Here is a 24549-nt window from a genome sequence, read left to right as displayed (position 1 = left end):
AAATAAATCAATATAATTCACTATATTGAGACTAAAGGAAAAAAAAATAAAATGTTTATCCCAAAAGATGCAGAAAAATTCAAAACTCATTCATGGGAGAGATACACCACATTCATAGATTGAAAGATTCAATACCTCAAATATTTTCAAATATTCAACATTGTAAATAATATAAAACCAATCAAAATTCCAGAAGAATTTGTGTGTGTGTGTGTGTGTTACTGTAAATGGACAAGAACAGCCAATCCAATCTTGAAAACAAAATTGGAAGACTTACTCTACCTAATAGCAACACTTATTATATAGCTACAGTAATTAAGATCACAGTCTTGCAGCAAAGAAAGTGACCAATGGAATAGAACGGAGTTCAGCAAACTTTTCTGTAAAGGGCCAGATGGTAAATATTTTAGCCTTTGCAGGACTCATACAGTCTCTGTCACATATTCTTTTTTTAAACAACCCTTTAAAAATATAGAACTATTCTTAGTTTGGAAGCTATACAAAAATGAGCCACATGAGCCACATGCCGACCCCTGGAATAGAATATGGTCCAGAAACAGACCAAAACATATATAAACACTGTATGATCAAGGTGGTATTACAGAGCAGTAGAAAAAATAGACTTTTCACTAAATAGTGCCAGGCCAAATGCATATCAATATGGGGAAAAATTAACCTTGATCCCATACCACATGTAAAAATAATCAATTACAAGTGAATTGTAGATTTAATTGTGAATGACAAAACAATAAAGCATCTCGGAAGATAACACAGGAGAATATCTTTGTGACCATGGAGTAGAAAAAAATTTCTTCAATAGCACTCAAAGTTTTAACCATAAAAGAAAAGATCGATAATTTGGACTACATTAAAATTAGGAACTTCCCTTTATCAAAATTACTAATAAGAAATTGAAAGGCAAGTCACAGCTGAATATCTGCTAAATATATAACTAACAAAATCTTCATCAAAAATATTTAGACTCCTACATATGAATTATTTTAAAAAGCACTGATAGCTAATAACCAAATAAAAGGTAATCGACTTCATCAGTGTCAAGAAAGTTTAAATTAACCCAAATTCCACTCCACTACACACTCACTAGAATGGATAAAATTAAAAAGACTGACAAATGCCAAGTGTTAGTGATCATATGGAGCAAGTGGAATGCTCATACCCTGTTGGTGGCTGTGTAAATCGACTTTGGAAAACTTTTTAGCAGTATCTACTAAATGTGATTGTATGCATACCTACGAGTCAGTAATGCCATCCCTAGATATTTATACCCACCAGAAATGAGGACATTTGTGCACAAAGTACGTGTAATAAGATGGCTCACAGTTGCACTGTTTGAAATAGGTAAACATTGGAAAAAATCTAAATGTCCATCAACAGTAGACTGAATAAATAAATTGCATATGTTCTTTTTGTTTTAAATCAACTTTACTATAATTTACCTAAGATAAAATGTACCCATTTAAGTACACAGTTCCTAAGTTTTGACAAATGTACACACCCATGCAACCACCACCACAATCAAGATATAGAAGATTTCCATCAAGCCCAAAACTTCCCTTGTGCCTCTTCCTAGTCAATTCAGGCAACCACAGACTTGTGTAGATTTGTCTTTCCTGGAGTTTCACATAAATGGAATCAGACGGTATGTACTCTTTTTGCACTTAGCTTCTTCACTAATCAAAATGAGTTTGACAGGAAAAGCATGAGCAATAAACGTAGATAAATTAGATTTCATCAAAAGTTAAAATTTTGTGCATCAAAGGACATTATCAAGAAAATAAAAAGACAACCTACAGAATGAGAGAAGATCTATGCAAATCATGTATCTGATAAGGGCCTAGTATCTAGAATATATAAAGAACACTTCCAACTCAAAAACAAAAAGACAAACAGCCCAATTTAAAAAATGGGCAATAGATTTGAACAGACGTCTCTCCAAAGAAGATATAAAAATGGCCAACAAGCCCATGAAAATGCTCAACATCATTAGTTTTTAAGGCAATGCAAAGCAAACCAAAATGAGACACCACTTCATACTCGATAGGTTGGTTATAGTAACAAAAATGGAAAATAACACGTGTTGGTGAGGATGTAGAGTAACTGGGGTCCTCATATATTGCTATGGGAATGTAAAAATGGTGCAGGTACTACGGAAAACCGTTTAGCAGTTCCCCAAAATGTTAAACATAGAATCACCATATGACCCAGCAATTCCACTCCTAGATATATACCTCAAAGAATTTAAAATAGGAATGCAAACAAACACTTGTACATGCATGTTCATAGCAGCACTAATCACAACGGTCAAAAGGTGGAAACAGCCCAAATGTCCATCAATGGATGAATGGATAAACAAACTGTGGTATATACCTACAATGTAATATTATTCAGCCATAAAGAGGAATGAAGTACTGATATATGTGACACACAGAAAAACCTCAAAAACATTACACTAAGTGGAAGAAGCCATATGAAAAAGGTTGCATATTGTATGATTCCATTTATATGAAATATCTAGAATAGGTTAAATCCATGGGGACAGAAAACAGATTGGTGGTTGCCAGGGACCTGAGGGAGGGGAGAACAGTGAATGACTGCTTACTGGACATGGGTTTCCTTTTGGCGTGATGGAATGTTTTGGAACTAGATAGAGGTGGTAGATGCACACTGCATACATGTCCTTTAATTCTGTACTAAATGTCACTGAATTGGTCACTTTAAAAGGGTGAATTTTATGTTAGGTGAATTCCACCTCAAGAAAATAAATGTTTTTGAGATTGATCCAAGATGCCCTGTGTAGTCCATTATATGGATATACCACAATTTGGTCATCAATTCATATGTTGATTAATATTTAGGTCGACTCAATCCAGTGCTTATTTAATATGAATAATTTGAACATTTCTGTACAAATATTCTTGTAGGCATGTTTCATTTACCTTGGGTAAATACCTATAAGTGCCCTTATCATTTCACAAAAATAAGTAAAAAAAACAAAACAAAAACAAAAAAAGTGTTATCAGTCATAATATAACTGAATCAGAGAAGAAAACCAACTGCAGACATTAAAGCAATGATGCTTTATCCTTAAGCCCAGTAGATTTAAGCCAATAGTACATATTCAATTATGAAGATAAAGAAGAAAACTAAAGAATAAGTATGATATGCTAATTCTATGTTAACAAAATTATACCTGAATTTTGAATCAGTGACTTTTTTACTTTTTTTTTTTTTTTTTTGGCTGCATTGGGTCTTCATTGTTGTGCACGGGCTTCTCATTGCGGTGGCTTCTCTTGTTGTGGAGCACAGGCTCTAGGTGCACGGGCTTCAGTAGTTGTGGCTCGCGGGCTCTAGAGCACAGGCTCAGTAGTTGTGGCACACGGGTTTAGTTCTCCACAGCATGTGGGATCTTCCTGGACCAGGGCTCGAATCCGTGTCCCCTGCATTGGCAGGTGGATTCTTAACCACTGCGCCACCAGGGAAGTCCCTCAGTGATTTTTTAAATACTGCTTGACTTTCAAGGGAACAGAACCCTCTTTCTTTCACATTTTCAAGAATGAATTATGTGAGAGTAAAGTTCTTTCTGAGAAGCTGGGGTGGGAATTGAGAGAAAACTCTAGAATCAAACTGTCCAACTCTACCACTTGCTAGTTACTTAGACACTTTGTGCCTCAATTTCCTCATCTTAAAAATGGAGATGAGGGCTTCCCTGGTGGCGCAGTGGTTGAGAGTCTGCCTGCCAATGCAGGGGACACGGGTTCGAACCCTGGTCTGGGAAGATCCCACATGCCGCGGTGCAACTAGGCCCGTGAGCCACAATTGCTGAGCCTGCGCATCTGGAGCCTGTGCTCCACGACAGGAGAGGCCGCGACAGTGAGAGGCCCGCGCACCGCGATGAAGAGTGGCCCCGGCTCACCGCAACTAGAGAAAGCCCTCGCACAGAAACGAAGACCCAACACAGCCATGAATAAATAAATAAATAAAATTAAAAAAAAAAAATGGAGATGATAATAATATCCACCCCAGAAGGTCGTTGTGATGATTAAATGAGTTAATCCATGCAGAGTCTTAGAACAGCACCTGGCACATTGTAAGTTAGCTGCTTCTGCCACCCGGTCACTACCACCATCATCACCGTCACCACCATCATCGTCCTCATCACCACAATCACAACCATCATCATCATCACCACCACCATCATCATTTCTACTTTGTAAAATATCTTCAAGACAGTTTAAGACACCTGTGGTTGTTTAACTGAACGGCACTAGAAGTTAATAAAAATATGCAGCTAATTAGTATATTTACCTAACTACCAGAGAAACTCAAAACTCAAATAATTTACCTGTCAATACAGTTAAAAATGGGTCCTAAGGGGTTCAGTTAATGTGCCTTCCCAAAGATACCATGAGATCTGTGGAGCCCACTCGGGTAGTATTGCTACATTTCAAAAGTAACATGAACACAATTCTGACACCCTACCACCACACCATAGACCACAGACCTACCCATAATAAGAATTTCTTCTTCCAACCAATTTTCAGGTCCATAATTTAGTGTTATATTATCCTGAGGGAATAGGTTTTCAATCTATTAATGGAAATCAATGGCATAAAATTTACTCAATTTTCTCAGCTCTACAGAATTTAGATCTTCATTAAACTGAAGAACATTTGATCTCTAAACATAGTGAGTGCTGTTCATTAAATGATGAACTAGGCCAATTACATTTCTCTCTTGGGGAATTTGGAATTATTATGATGAGAGAGGAAGGAAGGAAGAAGATACAGTGAGGGTTGTTCCTTCTACAGAGGTCAGCATGTGAGACAATCATGTATAATCAAAATTATCTGTGAACATCATTTAAACCATCCTGTAAGTAGCAGAGTTTGGGCCTCTGGAGGATCATATGCCAAGATTTTGTTGCTGTTGTCTGTGTTGTTACTCTGCATTTAGTTACTTTCCAGGTCCTAATTCTGGTGTCTGGGGCACCCTGGGTATCCTACAGCACTTGACTTTGAATTTGGAGATGTCTTATTTGTTTCTTAGAATTAACACATCTTTCCTAAGGTGGCCTGGCGGGGGCGGGGCGGTTCTATGTCTTGCCACTAAACTATCCTTCATTAGAAAACTCTAACACAGACTACAGAGCTGTTTGTCAGAAGTGACTGCAATCACAAAATACGAATTTTTACTACTGAGAAAGTATACAGGATTCCCAGATACTTTTTTTTTCTACTATTAACATGCTTGAATATAAAGTTTAATGCCAAAGTAGAAATCCACCAGTTATTGAACATCTAACAAAATGACATACACATTTTAGAATACTGGAAGTGTCCCTACAACTAAGCTGAGGTAGACTTTCTCTCATAGAATAAGTAAAGGAGAAATAATGGTAATTACAAACCTTCTATTATTCTTATTTTGATTATTTATGAATTTATGATTTAAGGGACAACAGGACGTCAGCAAGGTAGCAATTATCCGCCAGCAATTATTATCACCAAAAAATATTTTTCTACCTTAATGGCCTTTCTCTTGTAAACAGTATTTGCATTATAGCGCAGAAAACTAACCAACAAGAAAGAAAAATAACTTTTAAAACACAAGAGAGGACACATATATACAAGATATGATAAATAATATATAACAGAATGGAAAAGTTGGGTAAAGAGAATAATCAGAAAAGTAACTGGCAAAAGAGACTCCACTGAGGTGCCAAAAGGAAAGAACAGCAAACAAAACCTTTCAACCGTCTCACAGAATTCTGGCAACATAGCAGGATCTCTTAGGAGCTTGAATAAAATTCTGGGAATTCTTTTCTCTCCAGTGATTCTAGGCTCTGACTCGGATCATTACACCGGAGGTTGGGATTCTATTTCATTAAACAAAATTCATATAAAAGGATTTCGTAATCTCAGTACGCTTGAAAATAAGTCTGAAAAGGAAATGAGACTATAAAATAAATATCGAAACATTCAGCTGAGTCAAAATAATAGATTACATGTCGTCTGTCTCTAAATAGGTTGTATTTTTTAAACGGATCTATAAATAATTGTTCACAAGTCAGAAGATATTTTTCACATAGAATATGTTCTGACGGATGGTCTGATCAGTTTATCTGAAATGGTATTATGAGTACTAAACGTAAGCTAAGTAGGCCTCTGTAGACCAGCCTGTGACCCCCACTGCCAACTGGGATGACGAAAGCAAGCCTGGCCCAGGGAGGCAAAAGGACACGAGAACTAGGAACTCTTTAAACTCATTTAACTTTCCAGGTCCACTGCCGGCCAGCTATTCAGAGTCCAGTAACAAGTGGTGGGTGCTCCTATAAGATGTCTGGGGCCTCTGAACTTGGTGTTTCCCTGACCTTGTTGTGAATTCTTTGTCTTTAAGTGTTCACAAATATGGAACAGGTTTCCTTGTTTTGGGGTTTTTATTTTCATTTTTTGGCTGCGCCAGGCAGCATGTGGGATCTTAGTTCCCCGACCAGGGATCGAACCTGCACCCCCTGCATTGGGAGTCCTAACCACTGGACCGCTAGGGAAGTCCCCCATGTTTCCTTGTTTTTAACTTTCTCAATGCGGAGACATTTCACAGAGTTAATTTCCTAACATAGTAAATATACCCTATATTTATCTACTAATTCTTGACCCTACGTAAGTCAAACTATTTTTTTAAGTCAACAGATATAAAATCGCACAGTTTAAAGAAGATGGGCTTCAGAGTTATACATGCCTGATTTGGAAGTCCAGCTCTGTCACTTAGCTGTGTGATCTTGGGCAAGTTACTTTACGTCTTTTTCAGCCTCAGTTTCCTCATCTACAAAATGGGAATACTGTCTCACACCTCACAGCATTACAGTGAGGATTAAACAGCATAATAACATATATTATGATTCCTACTATAGATTAAGTCCTCAATCATATATTAATTTCTACCACCCTCCAAAAAATAAAAAATCAAGTAGTTCTCCTTTCAGGTATATTACAAACATATCATAAAATAATTTCTTTAGGTATTCTCATATCTTCTTATAGTCTTCTTCTTAGGAAGAAAACATACAGATGTTCTGGACTTTATAAATAATCTTACTTTGATGGACCTTGCTTCGTAGGACGTAAGGTGCTTGAATTTGTATTTTGCTTATTTTAAAACCTTAGTTATGGGCTTCCCTGGTGGCGCAGTGGTTGAGAATCTGCCTGCCAATGCAGGGGACACGGGTTCGAGCCCTGGTCTGGGAAGATCCCACATGCCGCGGAGCAACTGGGCCCGTGAGCCACAACTACTGAGACTGTGCGTCTGGAGCCTGTGCTCCGCAACAAGAGAGGCCGCGATGGTGAGAGGCCCGCGCACCGCGATGAAGAGTGGCCCCCGCTTGCCGCAACTGGAGAAAGCCCTCGCACAGAAACGAAGACCCAACACAGCCAAAAATAAAAATAGTAAATAAATAATAAATAAAAAATTAAAAAAAAAAAACCTTAGTTATGTTGTGTTTATTTTAATTCTTCTATTGGCCTTTTAAATTAAATTGTTAACCTAGCTTCTAATTATCTTCTCCCTCAATCTGTTGGATTCCTGATAAGATTATTACATTTCAATTATTTACATTCTTTGATTTTTTTTCTTTTAGCTATTTTATCTTCTAGTTATTAATATATTGATTGACTCTGTATTTTCTTAAACTAACATTTTTCTTACTCATGATTATTCCTTCATTGACAACATGCAATGCCAGTAGAATGGCCAGATAATTTAACCTCAAACTATAGCGGTAACTCAATTCAGATCAAAATTCAGTTGTGAGGTATAATAATCATTAAAGATCACTGGATATGTAGTCCTGAATATCCATTCTTCTAAATGGTCTGAGTATTGTCACCAGATCAAGCCAGACTCTTGGGGACCTGTACAGTTGGGCCATTGTTTTGGTATCCATCACTATAACCCAAGGTTTCTCAACATTGGCACTATTAACATTTGGGCCGGATAATTCTTTGGGGCGGCGGGGGCGGGAAGGGGGGGTGTCCTGTGCATTGTAGGATTCGTACCAGCATCTCTGGCCTCTCCCTGCTAGATGCCAGCAGCACACCCTCCCCCCACCCTAACTGCGACAACCGACACTGCCATGTGTTCCCTGGGGAGCAAATCTGTCCCCAGTTGAGAAGTTCTTTACACTAAATTGGACCGTGGGGTTTTGAAATCAGCTTACATTGAGGAGTCTCTTAAAAAATAGTCATATAAAGGGATGGTATTGAGGATGTTACCTACTATATTATTATTTGTTTCCATTAGGAGGAACCACAGGAGAAATGTGTCTCAGACTTCCGTGCAAACCAGATGTTGTTTTCTTATGGATAATGTGAATCCTTGGCTAATCCTTAAATAATAATCCATCCTTCCTTCCTTCTCTCCTTCTTTCGTTCTCTTGCTCTCTCTCTCTTTTTTTTTTCTTGCCACTGGAAAAGCTCAGAAGCAAATTTATATATAGCCCATCTTTGATAACAGTGTAGGATCTACAGCACGCATTTATGTGTACTAAACCTCTCAAATGTCAGTTTAATTCATTTTTCCCCCATGAACGTTTTAATCTTATTTTTATCTTACTATAATACATGCATGTGGACACAAACACTTTTTTGAATGAGATTAAGTATAAATTAATAAATAAAATGGTATTTAAACTGTAATTTTTCCCAGCAGATCACACCCTTTAGTCTCACTTTATCATGCCTCTCCAAATCCCCTTCTGTTAGATCTAGATCTTTCAGGTTTTCCTTTACAAATGTTTAAGTCTATTATCTCCAGTCAAAGCATATAATGAAATGTCACTTCAGTGAATGGATGTGTCAGAAATATAATCATCTGCAGAATAAAGTTTTATAACTAAGTCCCTCTACATGTATTAGCAGTTTATCTCTCCCAGTAGAAACTAGAACACGGCAGGCATGAAATTCTAGGTGCTGTGTGTCTGGTAGGTAGTCCAGGCATCAGTACATCACTCTGTAGGATGATGGGGAGACAGAGGACCCACGTCTTCTTTTCTCTTGCCTGTCGTGGTTGTCAGTCTTCCCTTTCCCCACTAAGGCCAGGTAACATTTGGAATCCATCCTGAGCCCTGGTGCACGACAGATGGTGACACAGGAGTGGCCCATCTTGCACAACGGTGACAACTATGAAGGGTCCTACCTCACCCTACACACTCATTACTTTTGATAGTGCTGAAAGAAACCATTTTCCTCTCAGTTTAACCCTTAACATAACCATTCCAAGACCTCAAATCAGATATGGGTATTATAAAGGTTCATCAACAGGTGAGTGGATAAACAATTTATGGTCTATTCAAACAAGGGAAAAACCACTCAGCAAAAAAAAGTAGTACTATTAGTACCTACACTTACAAAGTGGTGAATCTCAAAACTACTATGCCAAAGAAGATGGGCTGAGAAGATGTATCTTTGAAAGATACAAAGAGTACACATTGTATCATTCCATTTATAAGAAATTCTAGAAGAGGCAAAACTCATCTATAGTGACAGAAAGCAGATCAGCGACTGTCTAGGGCCAGCAGAGTGTTGACAGCAAAGCCATACAAGGGAACTTTATGGAATGACGGAAAGGTTCTTTTTGATATCACATCTTGATTGGAATGGTGGTTTCCTGTTACATATTTATCACAACAAAACCGTAAGTGTGGGCTTCCCTGGTGGTGCAGTGGTTGAGAATCTGCCTGCTAATGCAGGGGACACGGGTTCGAGCCCTGGTCTGGGAAGATCCCACATGCCGCAGAGCAACTAGGCCCGTGAGCCACAACTACTGAGCCTGCGCGTCTGGAGCCTGTGCTCCGCGACAAGAGAGGCCGCGATAATGAGAGGCCCGCACACCGCGATGAAGAGTGGCCCCCGCTTGCCACAACTAGAGGAAGCCCTCGCACAGAAACGAAGACCCAACACAGCCAAAAAATAAATAAATAAATAAATAAATAATTTAAGGTGCTAATAATTAAAAAAAAAAGATGAAACTTACAACCTTTAAAAAAAAAAAAACTTAAGTGTAACAGTGCACTTAAATTACATGCAAATGGGTATTCTTGCTAAAAATGCATCACTTCAAACTAATAATAAGAAAACATCAAGACAAAACCAAATTGAAAGACATTCAAAATAACTGCCCAGTGCTACTCAAAATTATCAAGCCCGTGAATTACAAGGAAAGACTGAGGCACTGTCACAAACTAGAAGAACCAAGGGGGTGTGACAAGTGAATGCAATGTGAACTCCAGGAACAGAGAAGGGGAAAAATCCAAATAAATTCTGCAGTTTAGATAGGAGTGTCTTAATTTTGTTAATTGTACCATAGTTATGTTTTTAACACGAGGGGAAGTTGAATGAAAGATATATGGAAACTTTTCACTATTTTTAAAACTTTTTAAACATCTAAAATTATATACAAATAAGTTTTCTAGATGGGTGCTTTTTATTGTGTATAAATTTTAATTCATTAAAGTTCATATAAGATTAAAACAAAAATAAATGGCAGTTTTTAAGAAATAACCCCATCCCCAGCCTTTTAAGTTCATTAAATATGTTTAAATCAAGAGTAAGACTAACTACAAGAACCAAAATACTCTACTTCTCAATATTTCAACCAATATATCTAGCAGATAAAACACACACTAAAAGAATCACTAAATTTAAAAGATTACTAATTGAATAAAAAATCTCAGAATTACTTCCCTGAGATTCATGATACGTTCCCCCACATAAACACTAATATATAAATGACAATAAAATCACCACACATTCAAATTATGGTGACACAATGGAATCCATAAAATTTTGAAGCCTACGGTAAAAACGTTTAATTTCTATGACTCTCACATCTAAGGACTGTTATATATTTGGACTCCAAAAACTATATCATCTCATTGAATATTACTTAAAGACTGGAAGGGCATGGGTAAAAAAAGCATTCAGAGAAAAATTAAACCTTTTATAACATACCTCCTCTGTTGACATTTTCTTCATCCTACAAAATAAAAAAAACATATTCATATATGAATAATGTTTATAACTGGTAAAATCACAGTGAGGCTCAATTCAAGTCAAATTGCCCTCCCCAAAATGTGCCAATTACAGTCTCACTAACAGTGCCTCTTGCCAGAAGGAGGGAGCTGTCATACACGGAGATGGGAACGCTACAGGTAAAGCCAGTTTATGAGGAGGACAACAGAAGTTTCTGACATACTGAATGTAAGATGTCTAAAATGGACATCCAAGGAGAGTTATCAGAAGTAAACAGCTGTATAGAGAGGGCCAGGCTGGTCATCACTTATGTACTATACACTGAAAAATGGGCCTTCAAAGGCTATTACTGGACCCAGAACTGTCTTTGGATACATTGGCTCCAAATTGGTATATATTTAAAACCTTGAGCTTTATCTATTTGGTTGCTTTCATTGCTACCAGGCTGTCTTGCTGCCATGTTATCTACCTCTAGCTGGGAAATTAGAAAAGCAACTTTGAAAAACTAGCACAAAAATACATTTATTCAAATATTTGTTCAGCCTCTACCATACAAAAACTACAATGTACTGCAGAAAGAAAAACAGAGATTTAGTGAAGGGCTGATAACTTGTTATATAATTTTTGACCTTTATTTTGGCTGCCCAAATACATAGTTTTTTCCTGGTTATATGCTCTGTTCTGAGACTGCCAAGGTTGCCAGCTACATAACATAATAAAGACGTTGTATTAACTGAACATTTTCTGAAAGCTCTACAATATTAATTTTTATATACTCCTTTGAAGTGAATGAACAAATTTTTACAACTGAAAAGATTTCAATAAATATTTTCCATGTAAAAGGTACAAGACAGACCTATTTTCAAGAACATCTGTGTTAAATAACAGCACTAATAGCTGAGGTTTAATGAGCAATTACTGTCTGCCAATTCCTGTACTGTTTTATATGTATTACATCACTTACTCAACACAGCCACAGTGAGGAAAGTGCCGTCACTGTCTATTAGGAGACTAACCCAAGGTCACAAAGCTAACAAGGGCAGAGATGGGACTCAAACCCAGGCCCTTTTGACTCCAAAGATTGTGTTAGCAGCTACACTGTGCCTCTAAAATTTCTAGAAATATTTTCCGATTATAACAATAACAATAATGCATTTGAAATCCGTGTTTAGTAAAATTATCTTATAAAAACTGTACTATCTATATCATTATGATCCAAAGCTCTTCTTCAAAACAAAACCAAAAGACAAAAAATAAAATTCAGTCTCAATATGTAATTAACGCAAGGGACTCTTAAATTTTCAACTACTCTCATATGTGACCTAATACCTAAGTTATACTATTTAAGACATTTAAAGATAAAGTAGATTCTTAGGGAATCCAGTTCAACTGTTTTATATATTTCAGGAACACCAAACTGGTGAATTTTAATTCTAAAGATAGCAATTATTCATAATTCTTAAAAACTCTTTAGTACCTTTAAAAGCTTATCTTATAAGACATTTTCCTAGATAGAAATATTTAAGAAAGATATAATAAAAAAAGTGTGACCTCCAGAAGCAATTTGACACTATGTTTTACAAGACAGCCCAAGATTCATAGATATTTAGAATTAGAAAGGACTTTCTAATCTTCTAGTACAATCCCCTCAAATTAGAATGGAAATCTAGAAGCCAAAAGAAGTCAAGTGGCTTGGCCAAAGTCTTCGAAGTCTTCTGAATGTCATTATTTCCATTACACTGTTGAACAATAGTTAAGCATCAGGCATTCACATTGGCCAAGTTCAAATCCTAGGCCCACCACTTACTCATTTTATGACTCAGACCAGTTTCCACATCTGTTATGTGAGGTTAATAATAAACTGATATAATGTTCATAAAGAATACAGAACAAGTACTCAGGATGTCAGCTGCCATTATAATGATTCCATCCACTGCTTATTAGACTATGTTCCTATACGTTGAAGCATATTAGTGTAATGCACTCTAGTGAGAAGCTGTGTTTTTAAATTCTGACTTGCCATCACATTACCTATCTGAAAGTTAAGTATCAGTCTAATTCTAATAACTTTTTATAACTGTCCAAATATTTTAATGAACTATAATATTTCCTCTGCATGCTCTGCCCAGAAAACTCACCACCTTTCTAGATATTAGAAAAACAGCTACATATTAGAAAAAGTAGAGTGAAGTTTAGAATTAGAAGTTCTAGTAAAAAAGATTTGGAGTTCATGATCAGTATGACCTTTCAGAGGAGATTAAAGTGTTTGTTCTAGAAGGTAAAAAATATCTAAAAGATGGAAAAGAATATAATAAAAATGCAAATATAACACAATTCTTTTAAGATAGAAAGAAGGCAGGATGAGAAGAAGACAAGAAGGAGACAGGAATTGCCTTGTGTTCTACTTTAATTACTTCTCTTACCTTATATGAAAATTGAATTGCAGACTCTGGGGGATAAACAATAAAATGCCTTAATGTAAAACCAAAGCCTTGAGATGTTCTTTTCAACATAACTGTTTTGGGACCTGGCCAGGAGAATGTTTCATCTTCGGATGGTGATACAGTTTCACTTTGTTCTTTTCCATCTTTACTTTTTGATACCTAAAATGAAAAGACGTTTAAAAGTTAACTATGTATTTTACGTTTGGTAGTGTATATATGTCCATGCCACTTTCTCACTTTGTCACATCTTACCCTTCCCCCTCCCCATATCCTCAAGTCCTTCTCTAGTAGGTCTGTGTCTTTATTCCCGTCTTGCCACTAGGTTCTTCATGACCTTTTTTTTTTTTTTCTTTAGATTCCATATATATGTGTTAGCATACTGTATTTGTTTTTCTCTTTCTGACTTAACTTCACTCTGTATGACAGGCTCTAACTCCAACCACCTCACTACAAATAACTCAATTTCGTTTCTCTTTATGGCTGAGTAATATTCCATTGTATATATGTGCCACATCTTCTTTATCCATTCATCCGATGATGGACACTTAGGTTGCTTCCATGTCCTGGCTTTTGTAAATAGCGCTGCAATGAACATTTTGGTACATGACTCTTTTTGAATTATGGTTTTCTCAGGGTATATGCCCAGTAGTGGGATTGCTGGGTCGTATGGTAGTTCTATGTTTAGTTTTTTAAGGAACCTCCATACTGTTCTCCATAGTGGCTGTATCAATTTACATTCCCAGCAACAGATAGCTAGTGGGAAGCAACCGCATAGCACAGGGAGATCAGCTCTGTGCTTTGTGACCACCTAGAGGGGTGGGATAGGGAGGGTGGGAGGGAGGGAGATGCAAGAGGGAAGAGATATGGGAACATATGTATATGTATAACTGATTCACTTTGTTATAAAGCAGAAACTAACACACCATTGTAAAGCAATTATACTCCAATAAGGATGTTAAAAAAAAAAAAAGTTAACTATGTAACACAATATACTTCATCATTTGAGGAAAAATTTATGTGTAAAAATATAATACCTGAGTGTAGAAAGGAACTTACTGGAGAAAAAGAACCATATTCTGATGCATGAACTATATGTGGTACAACAAATCATGCGGATTATCAAAAACTCAATTTTTTTCCTAGAGAGGGATGCTATGAAAAGTTAATCAGAAGCAAGAAAGAACTCTGGGAAATGAGAAATATAATGGCTAAAATTTTAAATGCAATAGATGGAATGAAAGACAACAACAAAGAAAATCTCACAGAGCACTAAGGACTAAGAAACAGAATCTATGAAAGAAGAGACATGAAACTGTTGCGAGTAAGAACACTAAACATGTTATCAGTCCAACGGCAGCAAAGGATATTAGAAAATAAGAGCTAAGGCTTCAGGTTCTGAGCGCAAATTCAGTATCTACATAGAAAATCCTTCCAATATCCTGGCTTTCCAGTTCTCTACTCTCTCTCTCCAACTCTTGGCTTGTATCTGCTCATGAGTAAAAACCCTCTGCAATCTCAAATCAAGCGGCCCACCCTGCATCCCTCTCACATGCCAACCCTTAGGATTCTTCCATCCGAGGCTGACCCTACCACCTCATCCCCGGCCCTCACTGCCCCATGTCCTCACCTCTCTCTTAAACCAGCTTCAGTTCACTCCTTTGCCTTTCTCTCACTTCCTCAAAGTCACCTGAGAAAACCTCACCCTGGATAAATCAACATGACCTGCTCTGGACCTGCACACACGTGGCCAAACATGGGTGGAGAAAAACAAAAACTTAAGCCGACTGCTTTCCCTCTAAGTTCATGACCACTAACCTCAAGCGAGCCGTCAGTGTTGTCTGTCTATTTCTCTCCAGTCCATTCATCCAAGACGACCATTTCATCCCTTCTCCCCCGCCCTCACTTGGAGCTGATGACCTTGCTTTCATTACACCGAAAACACACAAGCAGGACAGTGAGAGCTTAGTCGCTGGCCCCATCTCCCCACCTACCTGCAACCGTGCCACGTTCCCGTTTCCCTCCTGTGACAATGGCTGCACTGCCCATTGTTCTAAGGCCCCAGCACTTATGTACTAGATCCCATTCTCTCTTCCTAGACAAAGAAATGGTCCCAGCGATTCTCCCCTCGCTCTTTTACATCATGTTCTCTCTTTACGACATCATTCCCATCGGCGTATGTGTACATTTTCTAAGTTCTTTTATCTTAAAACAACAACACAAATCCTCTCTTGACCACAGCCCTCGCCAGCTTCCACTTTGTTTATCTGCCTATCTTTACAGGAAAACCTCTTGAAAGTTGTCTATGCTGCTATCTCCAATTATTTTTCTCCCATTTGTCTCTTAAATCCCCTTATATCAGGCTGTTGCCTCCCTAATTCCCGGAAACTGCTCTTGTCAAGGTCCCCAAAGACTTCTACGTCTCTGAATTGAATGATCAATTCTCAGCCCTCGTCTTCTGTGACCTATCAATTGGTGCAGGGGATTACTTCCTGCCTGAAAAATTTCTCCACGTGACTTCCCACACCGAATTTCCTCCTAACTGCCGGGCTTCTTCGCTCAGTCTCCTTCGCTCAGTCTCCTTCGCTATCTCATCAACTGCTCCACTTCTGAATTTAGGAATACCATGGCCTGAATACTCAGCCCATGGGCCTTTCTACCTCTACTCTGGCTTTCGGTGATTTCCCCAATTTTTATCTCTAGCCCAGACATCTCCCCAATCTAACAGGTATCTCAAACTTAACATGTCTACCTTGCTGCTAAGATTTTGTATGAAATTACAATTCCAAGTTCATCTCAGCAGTTTTGAAATGTCACCTTTATCAAATGACAAATACTTGAATATGCTTGATTCCATTACATTTTTTATTATGTTCCACTTAGTGAATCTTATCTATTCTTCCACAATGATCTGCTTAACATGAAGGTATTTAAACTTAAAAAATGCTCCTGGAAGCAATTTTTCAAGAGACTTCTAAATCCTGAACATTTTCATCATTAGTCAATATTTGGGTTGTTACTAGTTAGCTATTTTATCAATTTCATGTTCTTTTCCATTTGGGAAGACACTAGATAGTAACATTTCCCAGCCAAACCTGCAATAGGGGAGGCTGTGACCAAGTGCTATCCAACAGAATGGAAGTATTATAAATATACAAAAATGAACAGTATTTCTACACACTGACAATAGGCACTTGGAAATTGAGACGTTTAAAATATACCATTTAAAATGTGAAAAACTGGAACTTCCCTGGTGGTCCAGTGGTAAAGAATCTGCCTTATAATGCAGGGGACACGGGTTCGATCCCTGATCAGGGAACTAAGATCCCACATGCCGCAGGGCAACTAAGCCCGCACGCCACAACTACTGAGCCCACATGCTCTGGACCCCGCGTGCCACAACTAGAGAGAGAAAACCCGGATGCCACAACTAGAGAGAAGCCCAGGCACCGCAACAAAGAGCCCACGTGCCGCAACTAAAGACCCGATGCAGCCAAAAATAAATTAAGTAAATAAATAAACTTTTAAAAAAATAAATAAATAAATAAAATGTGAAATACTTAGGTATAAATATGACAAAAAATTTGCCAGACCTGTAAATTATAACTCCAAAACACTGCTGAGAGATTTAAAGAAAATCTAAATAAACGGAGAGATACACCATGTTCATGGTTCAGAAGACTCAGTATTGTTACAATATCAACCCTCCCCAAATTGATCTATAGATTCAATGAAATCCCAACCAAAATCCCAGGAGATTTCTGTGTAGAGTTGATAAGCTGTTTCTAAAATTCACTTTGAAATGAAAAGGACCTAAACAACCAAAACAACTTTGAAAAAGCAGAATAAAGTTGGAGGACTTAACAAGACTTCATATAAAGCTACAGTAATCAAGACTCTGAGCCACTGATGGAGACTCTGTACATTTGAAACTCATTTATCATAAATGCATTTTAGTTTATTCCCCCTTCTAAAACTTGGAGATTTTAAGGGGGAGGGGGAGTTACACCAAACATCAACATGGCGGACTCAAGCTGAGTCTCAAATAACTGCAAAAGCGATCACATAATCAGGTAGAATTTGTAGCATGAAAGTTGTTATTCTAGGCTTAACTATCCAAGTAGTTTAGCTAAGCTTTAGGCAGTGACTGGATCCTCCTTTTGAGATCCAAATGAGAGAATTATTTTATATATGCACGCAAGTTCATTCCCCGTGTGTGTGTGTGTGTGTGTGTGTGTGTCTCTCTCTCTCTTTCTAAGTTTCTCTGCAACCTCGAGGGCGTTTGGTATTGTCGTTATTTTTTCTCTTAGCCACTGTGATAGATGTGTGGTGATATCTTGTTGTGGTAATATTTGCATTTCCCTACTGGCCAATGACGAACATCTTTTCCTGTGCTCAGTTGCCGTCTCCTTGTGTAATTTTAAAGCACAAAAGAATCTAAGGTATGAGCAATATAAGTGAACCTTTTCCTGTTACATATGAGGAAACTGAGGCCTGGATTATTGAAGTGATTTGTCTAAGATTACTGTTGGCTAGTATCAGGACAAGAATTAAAATCATGGTTAAATTAAAATCATGGTTTCCTGAATCTGAGGCTAGAATATTTCCCTTGTGTCACATTACTTTTCGTCATCCCTTCTACTGTGCAGTCTGCATAGACTTTTCCCTCCAATAGGTCTTTGATCTAATCTATTATTTTTAAATTATATTTTTCTGCAGGACTCTAATTTTACCTTATAAACACTTTACATGTATTAAATTTATTTCTAATGGATTATTATGACTTGGCCTCACAGCTCCCAAATGTATTCAACTTTTCTTTCCTTTTCCTTTGAACCATATAGATAAGGCTCTTGGATGCCGGTGTCATGCTTCAAGTTTCTGTGTTGAGCCTGTCCTGTCTTGTTCTACTGAGTTCTTTACAAAAATGGAGAAAATGGGATGAAGAGTAAGCAATTTCTTTTTCGCTCCCTGCAAACTAAGATTTTCTGATGCAACAAAGCTTCGTTGTCTCAATTATTTCAGCCTCCCAAGAACATCACATTGAATCCTCTTTAGTCTCCTTACCTTTTCCCTACAGGAAAGAAGGGTTACAATTCTTTCTACATAAAAAGAGAAGATGAAAAGAAATACACATATGTGCCTTTCTCACTCCTTCTCTTCCTTACCTGCAGAGGCTTTTGATCTGTTGAATTTTATAACAAGGGCAAACTGCAGGCACACAATGAAGGACACAGCAGTCAGATTTCTCCACTTGAGAAGACCCTTAATATGTTATCTCTACACGTGTCTCACCTCCCCACCATGAGCACCAATTCATGTACCAACAGCCTCAGCGTGCAAGAAGCCAAGAAGTGGCTGGAACCAAAGCAGTCACATTCCTGTGCACTAAGAACTGACATTTGATTCCCTGAAAAGACTTCATAACAAGGTCACCTGCTTGAATAATAACTGAAGGTTAAAAGAAACCGAAATAAAGATTAAAAACTAGATATAACAACCAGACAAAGCAAAGAGGACAAAAGTATAGGGGAAAATGCTAATCATACAACAATAAAGGTAATAAAAACCTCACAGAAGGGAATGCACACTGGCACGACAGAACCTTTTGGGATAATGGAAATGTTCTAAAAGTGGATTGTAATGAAAGTTTCACTACTGTATAAATTTACTACAAGCCACTGAAATGTCACTTAACAACAGGTGATTTTCATGGTTTGTAAATTACACTTCAACAAAAATGCTTAAAAAAAAAAAAAGTGGCGTAGGTAAAAAGTACAAAGTCTAAATGTTTGCCAGAGGTGAAAGACGCAGGGCTGTCATGAAAGCAAACACAAGAGAGTTAAGAAACAATCCCTGTATACACAGTAACTATATAACCCCTAAGCTATCTTTTGTAATTATTTGTACTTTAAATAGAATGGGGATGGCTTCCTAGTATATATTCCAGGAATCATTCACGATAAAGCATAAGAAAGTATTATGTTCATCCTAAAAGATCCTAACATTGACTCCATCATATTCCTAAGTTTATAAGCCTTACTCCTATGGATTACTTGAAAATGTTTTGCTATTTTTTTAAAAAATCTTACCACTGATAATATTAGTAGTACCAGTTGCTTAAAGTAAGATTTTTCTGCCTTATTTTAGGGCCAGGCTTTCTCGTGGTGATGATTTGAACATGTGAGTCCTTTTCCTTTTTTATAGTTGAATTACTGAACTCTTCTAGTTATGACTGTTGTCTGGGCTTGATGTTTTTTCTTTCATTACATGGGGAGATGGCACACACAGGGGGGAAGGGCGTGGACTCTGGAGCCGGAGTCCCTGGGCCTGGGTCCTTGATTTATCACCAGCTGTGTGCCTTGGGCATTTGGACCTCGGTTACTTGTCTTCCATACCAGGGTGGTAATAATAGTGCCTACTTCATAAGCTTCTCATGAAGATTAAATGAGTTAAAGTTTGTAAAGTGTTTAAAACAGTACGTCACACATAGCAAGTACTCTTTTAACTGTTTTTCTAAAACCACAGGGGTCACCAATACATAAAGGCTTATTTCAAAAGTGTATTACACAATAACACTTTTCAGATACTCAGGAGAACAGTGTGTAAAACATAGTTTTGTCTAAAGCGGAAAACAAAATCTTGAATACCCATAAAACTTCCTAGATTTTTATGTACCACAAGAAGTCGGATGGAGATATGGGTTCACTGTGGTTGACTGACTTGTCAAAATAGCTAGTAAGTGATAGAGCCAACCTACTCTTTCCATTCTATGCCATGAGTGGAGAGGAAATGCCATGTGGTTTACACATTTGGACACTGCCTATCTTTAAGCTTCTGTCTCCACAGTCCTAACGCCACAGAGAGTTAATCTCACAGCAAATTATTTCTCACATATTGACTTTCTGTCATGAGGCATTTCTCTACAAATTTTCAACATGAGGAGACCTTGTGTGTTTAATTAAATAGCTTGTTTGTTTAATTCCAATTGAGTTAAAAGAATCTTGAATAAAGCTTCTTTATATGCTACATATACCTGGCAACTCCTGATGTGGAGCTTCTGTTGACGGGGAGTCTCTTTCTTAAAACTTTAAAAAAAAAAATTTTTTTTTCTCTTTTGCCAATCCAGGTTGATAACAATTGAAACTACTTTGATGTTGAATATCTAGATGTGTCTAGATGTACTTTTCCAAGAATTAATTCTAGCTCTCAGTAGATATTTTAATATTTAAGAGATGAAAGATGATGGCCAAAGAAATTCTAATACTTTCGTAACTTGAAGTTAAAAGATCTAGATGACGTTGGTCCAAAATATTTCAATCAATGCTTGGGCTTAATTTTTAAAAATATAACTCTTAATTTTTAAGTTTATTATTTACTTAGACATTCATTTATAATATCTTTCATATAAGTTGATCAGTGATATGGGTCCTTTCTGCTGCTGTTTCTTCTGTAGGTTTCATTTATGGATTGTTTTGAAACAGCTGGTATTTTCCTATGTGATTTCCTTCCCTATTCAGGGTTCTGGTCTTTAATGTAATTTTTATCTAGACAGTACTGTTCTCTCTTCTCTCTCTGATTTACTTTCAGATCCCACCATGTCAAAGACATGAGTTCTTAATTCCACAATTTTAGAACTTCACTCTCATAGAAGATAGCTATTTTAAAATCTGAAGTAAATGAAAAAAATTGGAAAGAATGGTGTGAACTTTCTAGAAATGTTTTATAAATAGCTTAGTTTTGACTACTACTATGACTTTGGTAAGTTATCTCTAATTTTCTTTTGACACATTATAATCTGTCAATATTATCAGTCTCACAAAATGGTAAAAATCAGAACGTACTTCTCTTCATAAATTATCCATTCAGACCCATTTTCTGGGCATAGTCTTGCAGCTGTCTTACTAGTAGTGATGATGGGATTAGATTATACTTACTTCTGCCCCTTGGACCTCCTGTGACTAACAATAAATATCTTCATGATATTAGAGGAAAGTCTGAGCTTGTTTCCTAAAATAGAGAAATCACTTTCAAGATGACACATTAATGAGAATCCTCACTTGTCATTTCTGTAACTTTCCATATAATTTGAAAGAATTCATCTTTATTACTGATTCCAGAAGTAAATATGACTGAATCTAACTGGCATATTGTCTGCACTCATTCTTTCATCTTTAATAGCTTCTGACATTACTTCCTAATTCTGTTATCAAAAATATTCACTAAAGTAAGGGAATCTGGGAATGTGATTAGCTGTTTACCAGAAAGAGGAGGAAAAGGGTTGATGAACAGCTAGCCAATCTCTGCTGTGGTTCACTGATGTTCACTGGTGTATAAAATTTCATTGTGAATATACCACATTTTATCTATATTATCCTCTAAAAGAGAATAGGGTTTTTCCCAGTTATTTTGCTATTACAAAAAAAAAAAAAAATGTTGCTAAGAGCATCTCCTGTTTATAAAGACATCCATCACACCATAGTTTCTTAAGGTATTTACACAATAGTCACATGGTTTCTTTATGGTATTTACATATGTTTACATAGTATTTAGATGGTTTCTTTAAGGTGTTTACCTGGTACAGGATAGGTGTTTATAGTATAATGACAGATGGTGGCTTAACACAGTTAAGTGTCAAACGTCTAATTCAGAAACCTGACCTGTGCCATCACCACAAGCGGCCACTACACGTCATCTATCCCATCGTCCTTCTCCATCAAAAGGGGCACATGGTGGCTTCCCTGGTGGCGCAGTGGTTGAGAATCTGCCTGCCAATGCAGGGGACACGGGTTCGAGCCCTGGTCCGGGAAGATCCCACATGCCGCGGAGCAGCTGGGCCCGTGAGCCACAACTACTGAGCCTGCGCGTCTGGAGCCTGTGCTCCGCAACAAGAGAGGCCGCGATAATGAGAGGCCCACGCACCGCGATGAAGAGTGGCCTCCACTTGCCACAACTGGAGAAAGCCCTCGCACAGAAACGAAGACCCAACACAGCCAAAAATAATAAATAAATAAATTTTAAAAAAAAAAGGGGGGCACATGGTTAGGAGACCACCCGCCTTCGCACGTGCAGAGACTGTCAGTATCCCACTCTCAAAGTTTCACGGGTACTCCCCTAGTGCTATCCTTAGAGATAACAAAAATGCATCTTTCATTTTTTTTAAATGGTTTATACATTGCAGGGTTGTTTCCTAAAGGAGAGGGAGCCTACATTCTACTTTATGTAGGGGGAATATTTCCACTTCAAAATACATCGCTATACCAAAACCTCTCTAATTATTAACCATAATTAAATATGATAAAAGTTCAGCTAGCATCCAGCGAGCGTCTACTGAGTATGCCCCACGTGTTCCATCAGTATTGCCGTATTGAACTATTGTGACATCTCTGACAGGCATCTATTTACATTTTTTTTAAATGAGGCTCAAAAAAGTGAAGTGACTTTCCCATAGTCATAAAACATATAGCTCCAATTCTAGAGATCTCTTATCTAAAAAACAGCTCTTTACTCAAAAATGTATAAGAACTCAGTCTGATTCTTATATATTCCAATGAAATTTTTACTTACTTTTCTGGGACTATGTTTTTCAGAAAAATAATGTTTGCTAAGCCTTTTAATACTGATGACTTCTAAACAATATTTTGTTTTTTAAAAAATGTTCATCAGTCCATTTATTATTAGCAAATAAAACTAAGTACACATGAAACTTACTCAAGTATTTATTTCAATAAAGTACTCTTAACGTTACGTGGCAGACTTAACTCCGCACAGAAGAATCTGTACAGAAGGATGATCTGCTGTATATCTCAAGCATTTTTTTAAATGAAGTCTTAAATAACTTAAATTTTGCAGAAACAACAATTCCAAACTAAATTCCTATGAAAAAACAAAACTCCCAGAAGTTTATCAGTTTGACTGTTGAACATCTGAGCATATTAGAAATGGGTTTGTAACAAATAATGACTGATATCTGGATGGCCAAAACTATTTAAATCTGCTTTACATAAACTTTTATTTACCTTTTTTCTTTCCTTTTTTCTTTCCTTTTTTGTAAAGGAGCATAGAATAGAATGACTAAATGAAATACACATCTAAAATGAAAAAAAAAAAATTTTTTTTAAATGTAACTTTAGCCATTCAAGTACTTCCCCAACAAACCATGTAGCAGCACTATATTAATGAGTTTTAACATTTCTGCTTAATTGCTTTTTTCTTGCCTATATTTTAATAAATATGAAACTTCCTACAGGCAGGAAGAGAGCCAAATAATAAAAAGAAATAAATAAGCAATTAAATACACATTTAAGAGTACAGTGGTGACCAACCACATTCAGCACACACCCGAAACAACAGCTGAGCATTACATCACTATAGATACTTGCAGCCTAACACCATTTATACTAGCACTAGCATCTTGCCCCTATGCTCAAAGCCTAACTAGCTATACTAAGCATTTCTAACCTATTTCTCAGCATGTCCACTAGAATGAGGGAACACAGTTTTAGTTACTTTCCTCATTCACTGCTAACGCGCCAGAAAGTATCTGCTAATCACAAAAATGCAGTGACAGAATGACCACGTAGTGCAACAACAACAAAAGTTCTAAAAATTTAATACTATACTGACAGAATAGTCTTCTTAAATATAAAGTTCCTAAAATCTCATTCCATGCCAAAGATTTTCAAATTATAAAGGAAAGATATTAAATTTCCAAAATATTTTTCTGCAAAGGATTTCTGAAGAAATTACTTTACTAACCTAAAGTTTAGTTAAGTCTCTCATTAACAAATATTCTCTACTAGCAGAGAAGGACACTGAAGAAAAGGTATTATTCTAAAATCAATCAGGAAAACCCGTGAGAATTCTCAAACCCTCTACTGGGAGTACGATCTTTCTGTAAACCCTCTTGGTAACATTTATCAGTTTATCAATTTTATACCTTTTAACCTAGTAACTAATGAAATAATAAGAGATATGGTGAAGATTCATTTTACAAAATGTTCATTCCAAGGTATAATAAACTCAACTTGGAAACTATATCAAAGTCCAACAAGAGCAACAAA

General features: G+C 37.0%; 1 protein-coding gene across 5 annotated transcripts in view; it reads right to left on the bottom strand.

Annotated features, from left to right (window-relative positions):
• The window catches only part of ARHGAP21 (Rho GTPase activating protein 21), a 124840-nt gene that overhangs the window by 60520 nt on the left and 39771 nt on the right, over positions 1-24549 (bottom strand). For all 5 annotated transcript variants that reach the window (XM_059910811.1, XM_059910826.1, XM_059910832.1 and 2 more), the window contains exons 3-4: positions 13469-13648; positions 11025-11049 (exon numbers count right to left, since the gene is read on the bottom strand). In XM_059910811.1, the coding sequence (XP_059766794.1) occupies positions 11025-11049; positions 13469-13648 (205 nt within the window). The remainder of the gene's footprint in view (positions 1-11024; positions 11050-13468; positions 13649-24549) is intronic.

Source organism: Balaenoptera ricei, chromosome 2 (genome assembly GCF_028023285.1).
Source record: "Balaenoptera ricei isolate mBalRic1 chromosome 2, mBalRic1.hap2, whole genome shotgun sequence".
In the NCBI taxonomy this organism is placed as follows: domain Eukaryota; kingdom Metazoa; phylum Chordata; class Mammalia; order Artiodactyla; family Balaenopteridae; genus Balaenoptera; species Balaenoptera ricei.
Note: the sequence above shows the minus strand (reverse complement) of the source record. Positions and strands in the feature narration are given on the sequence as shown.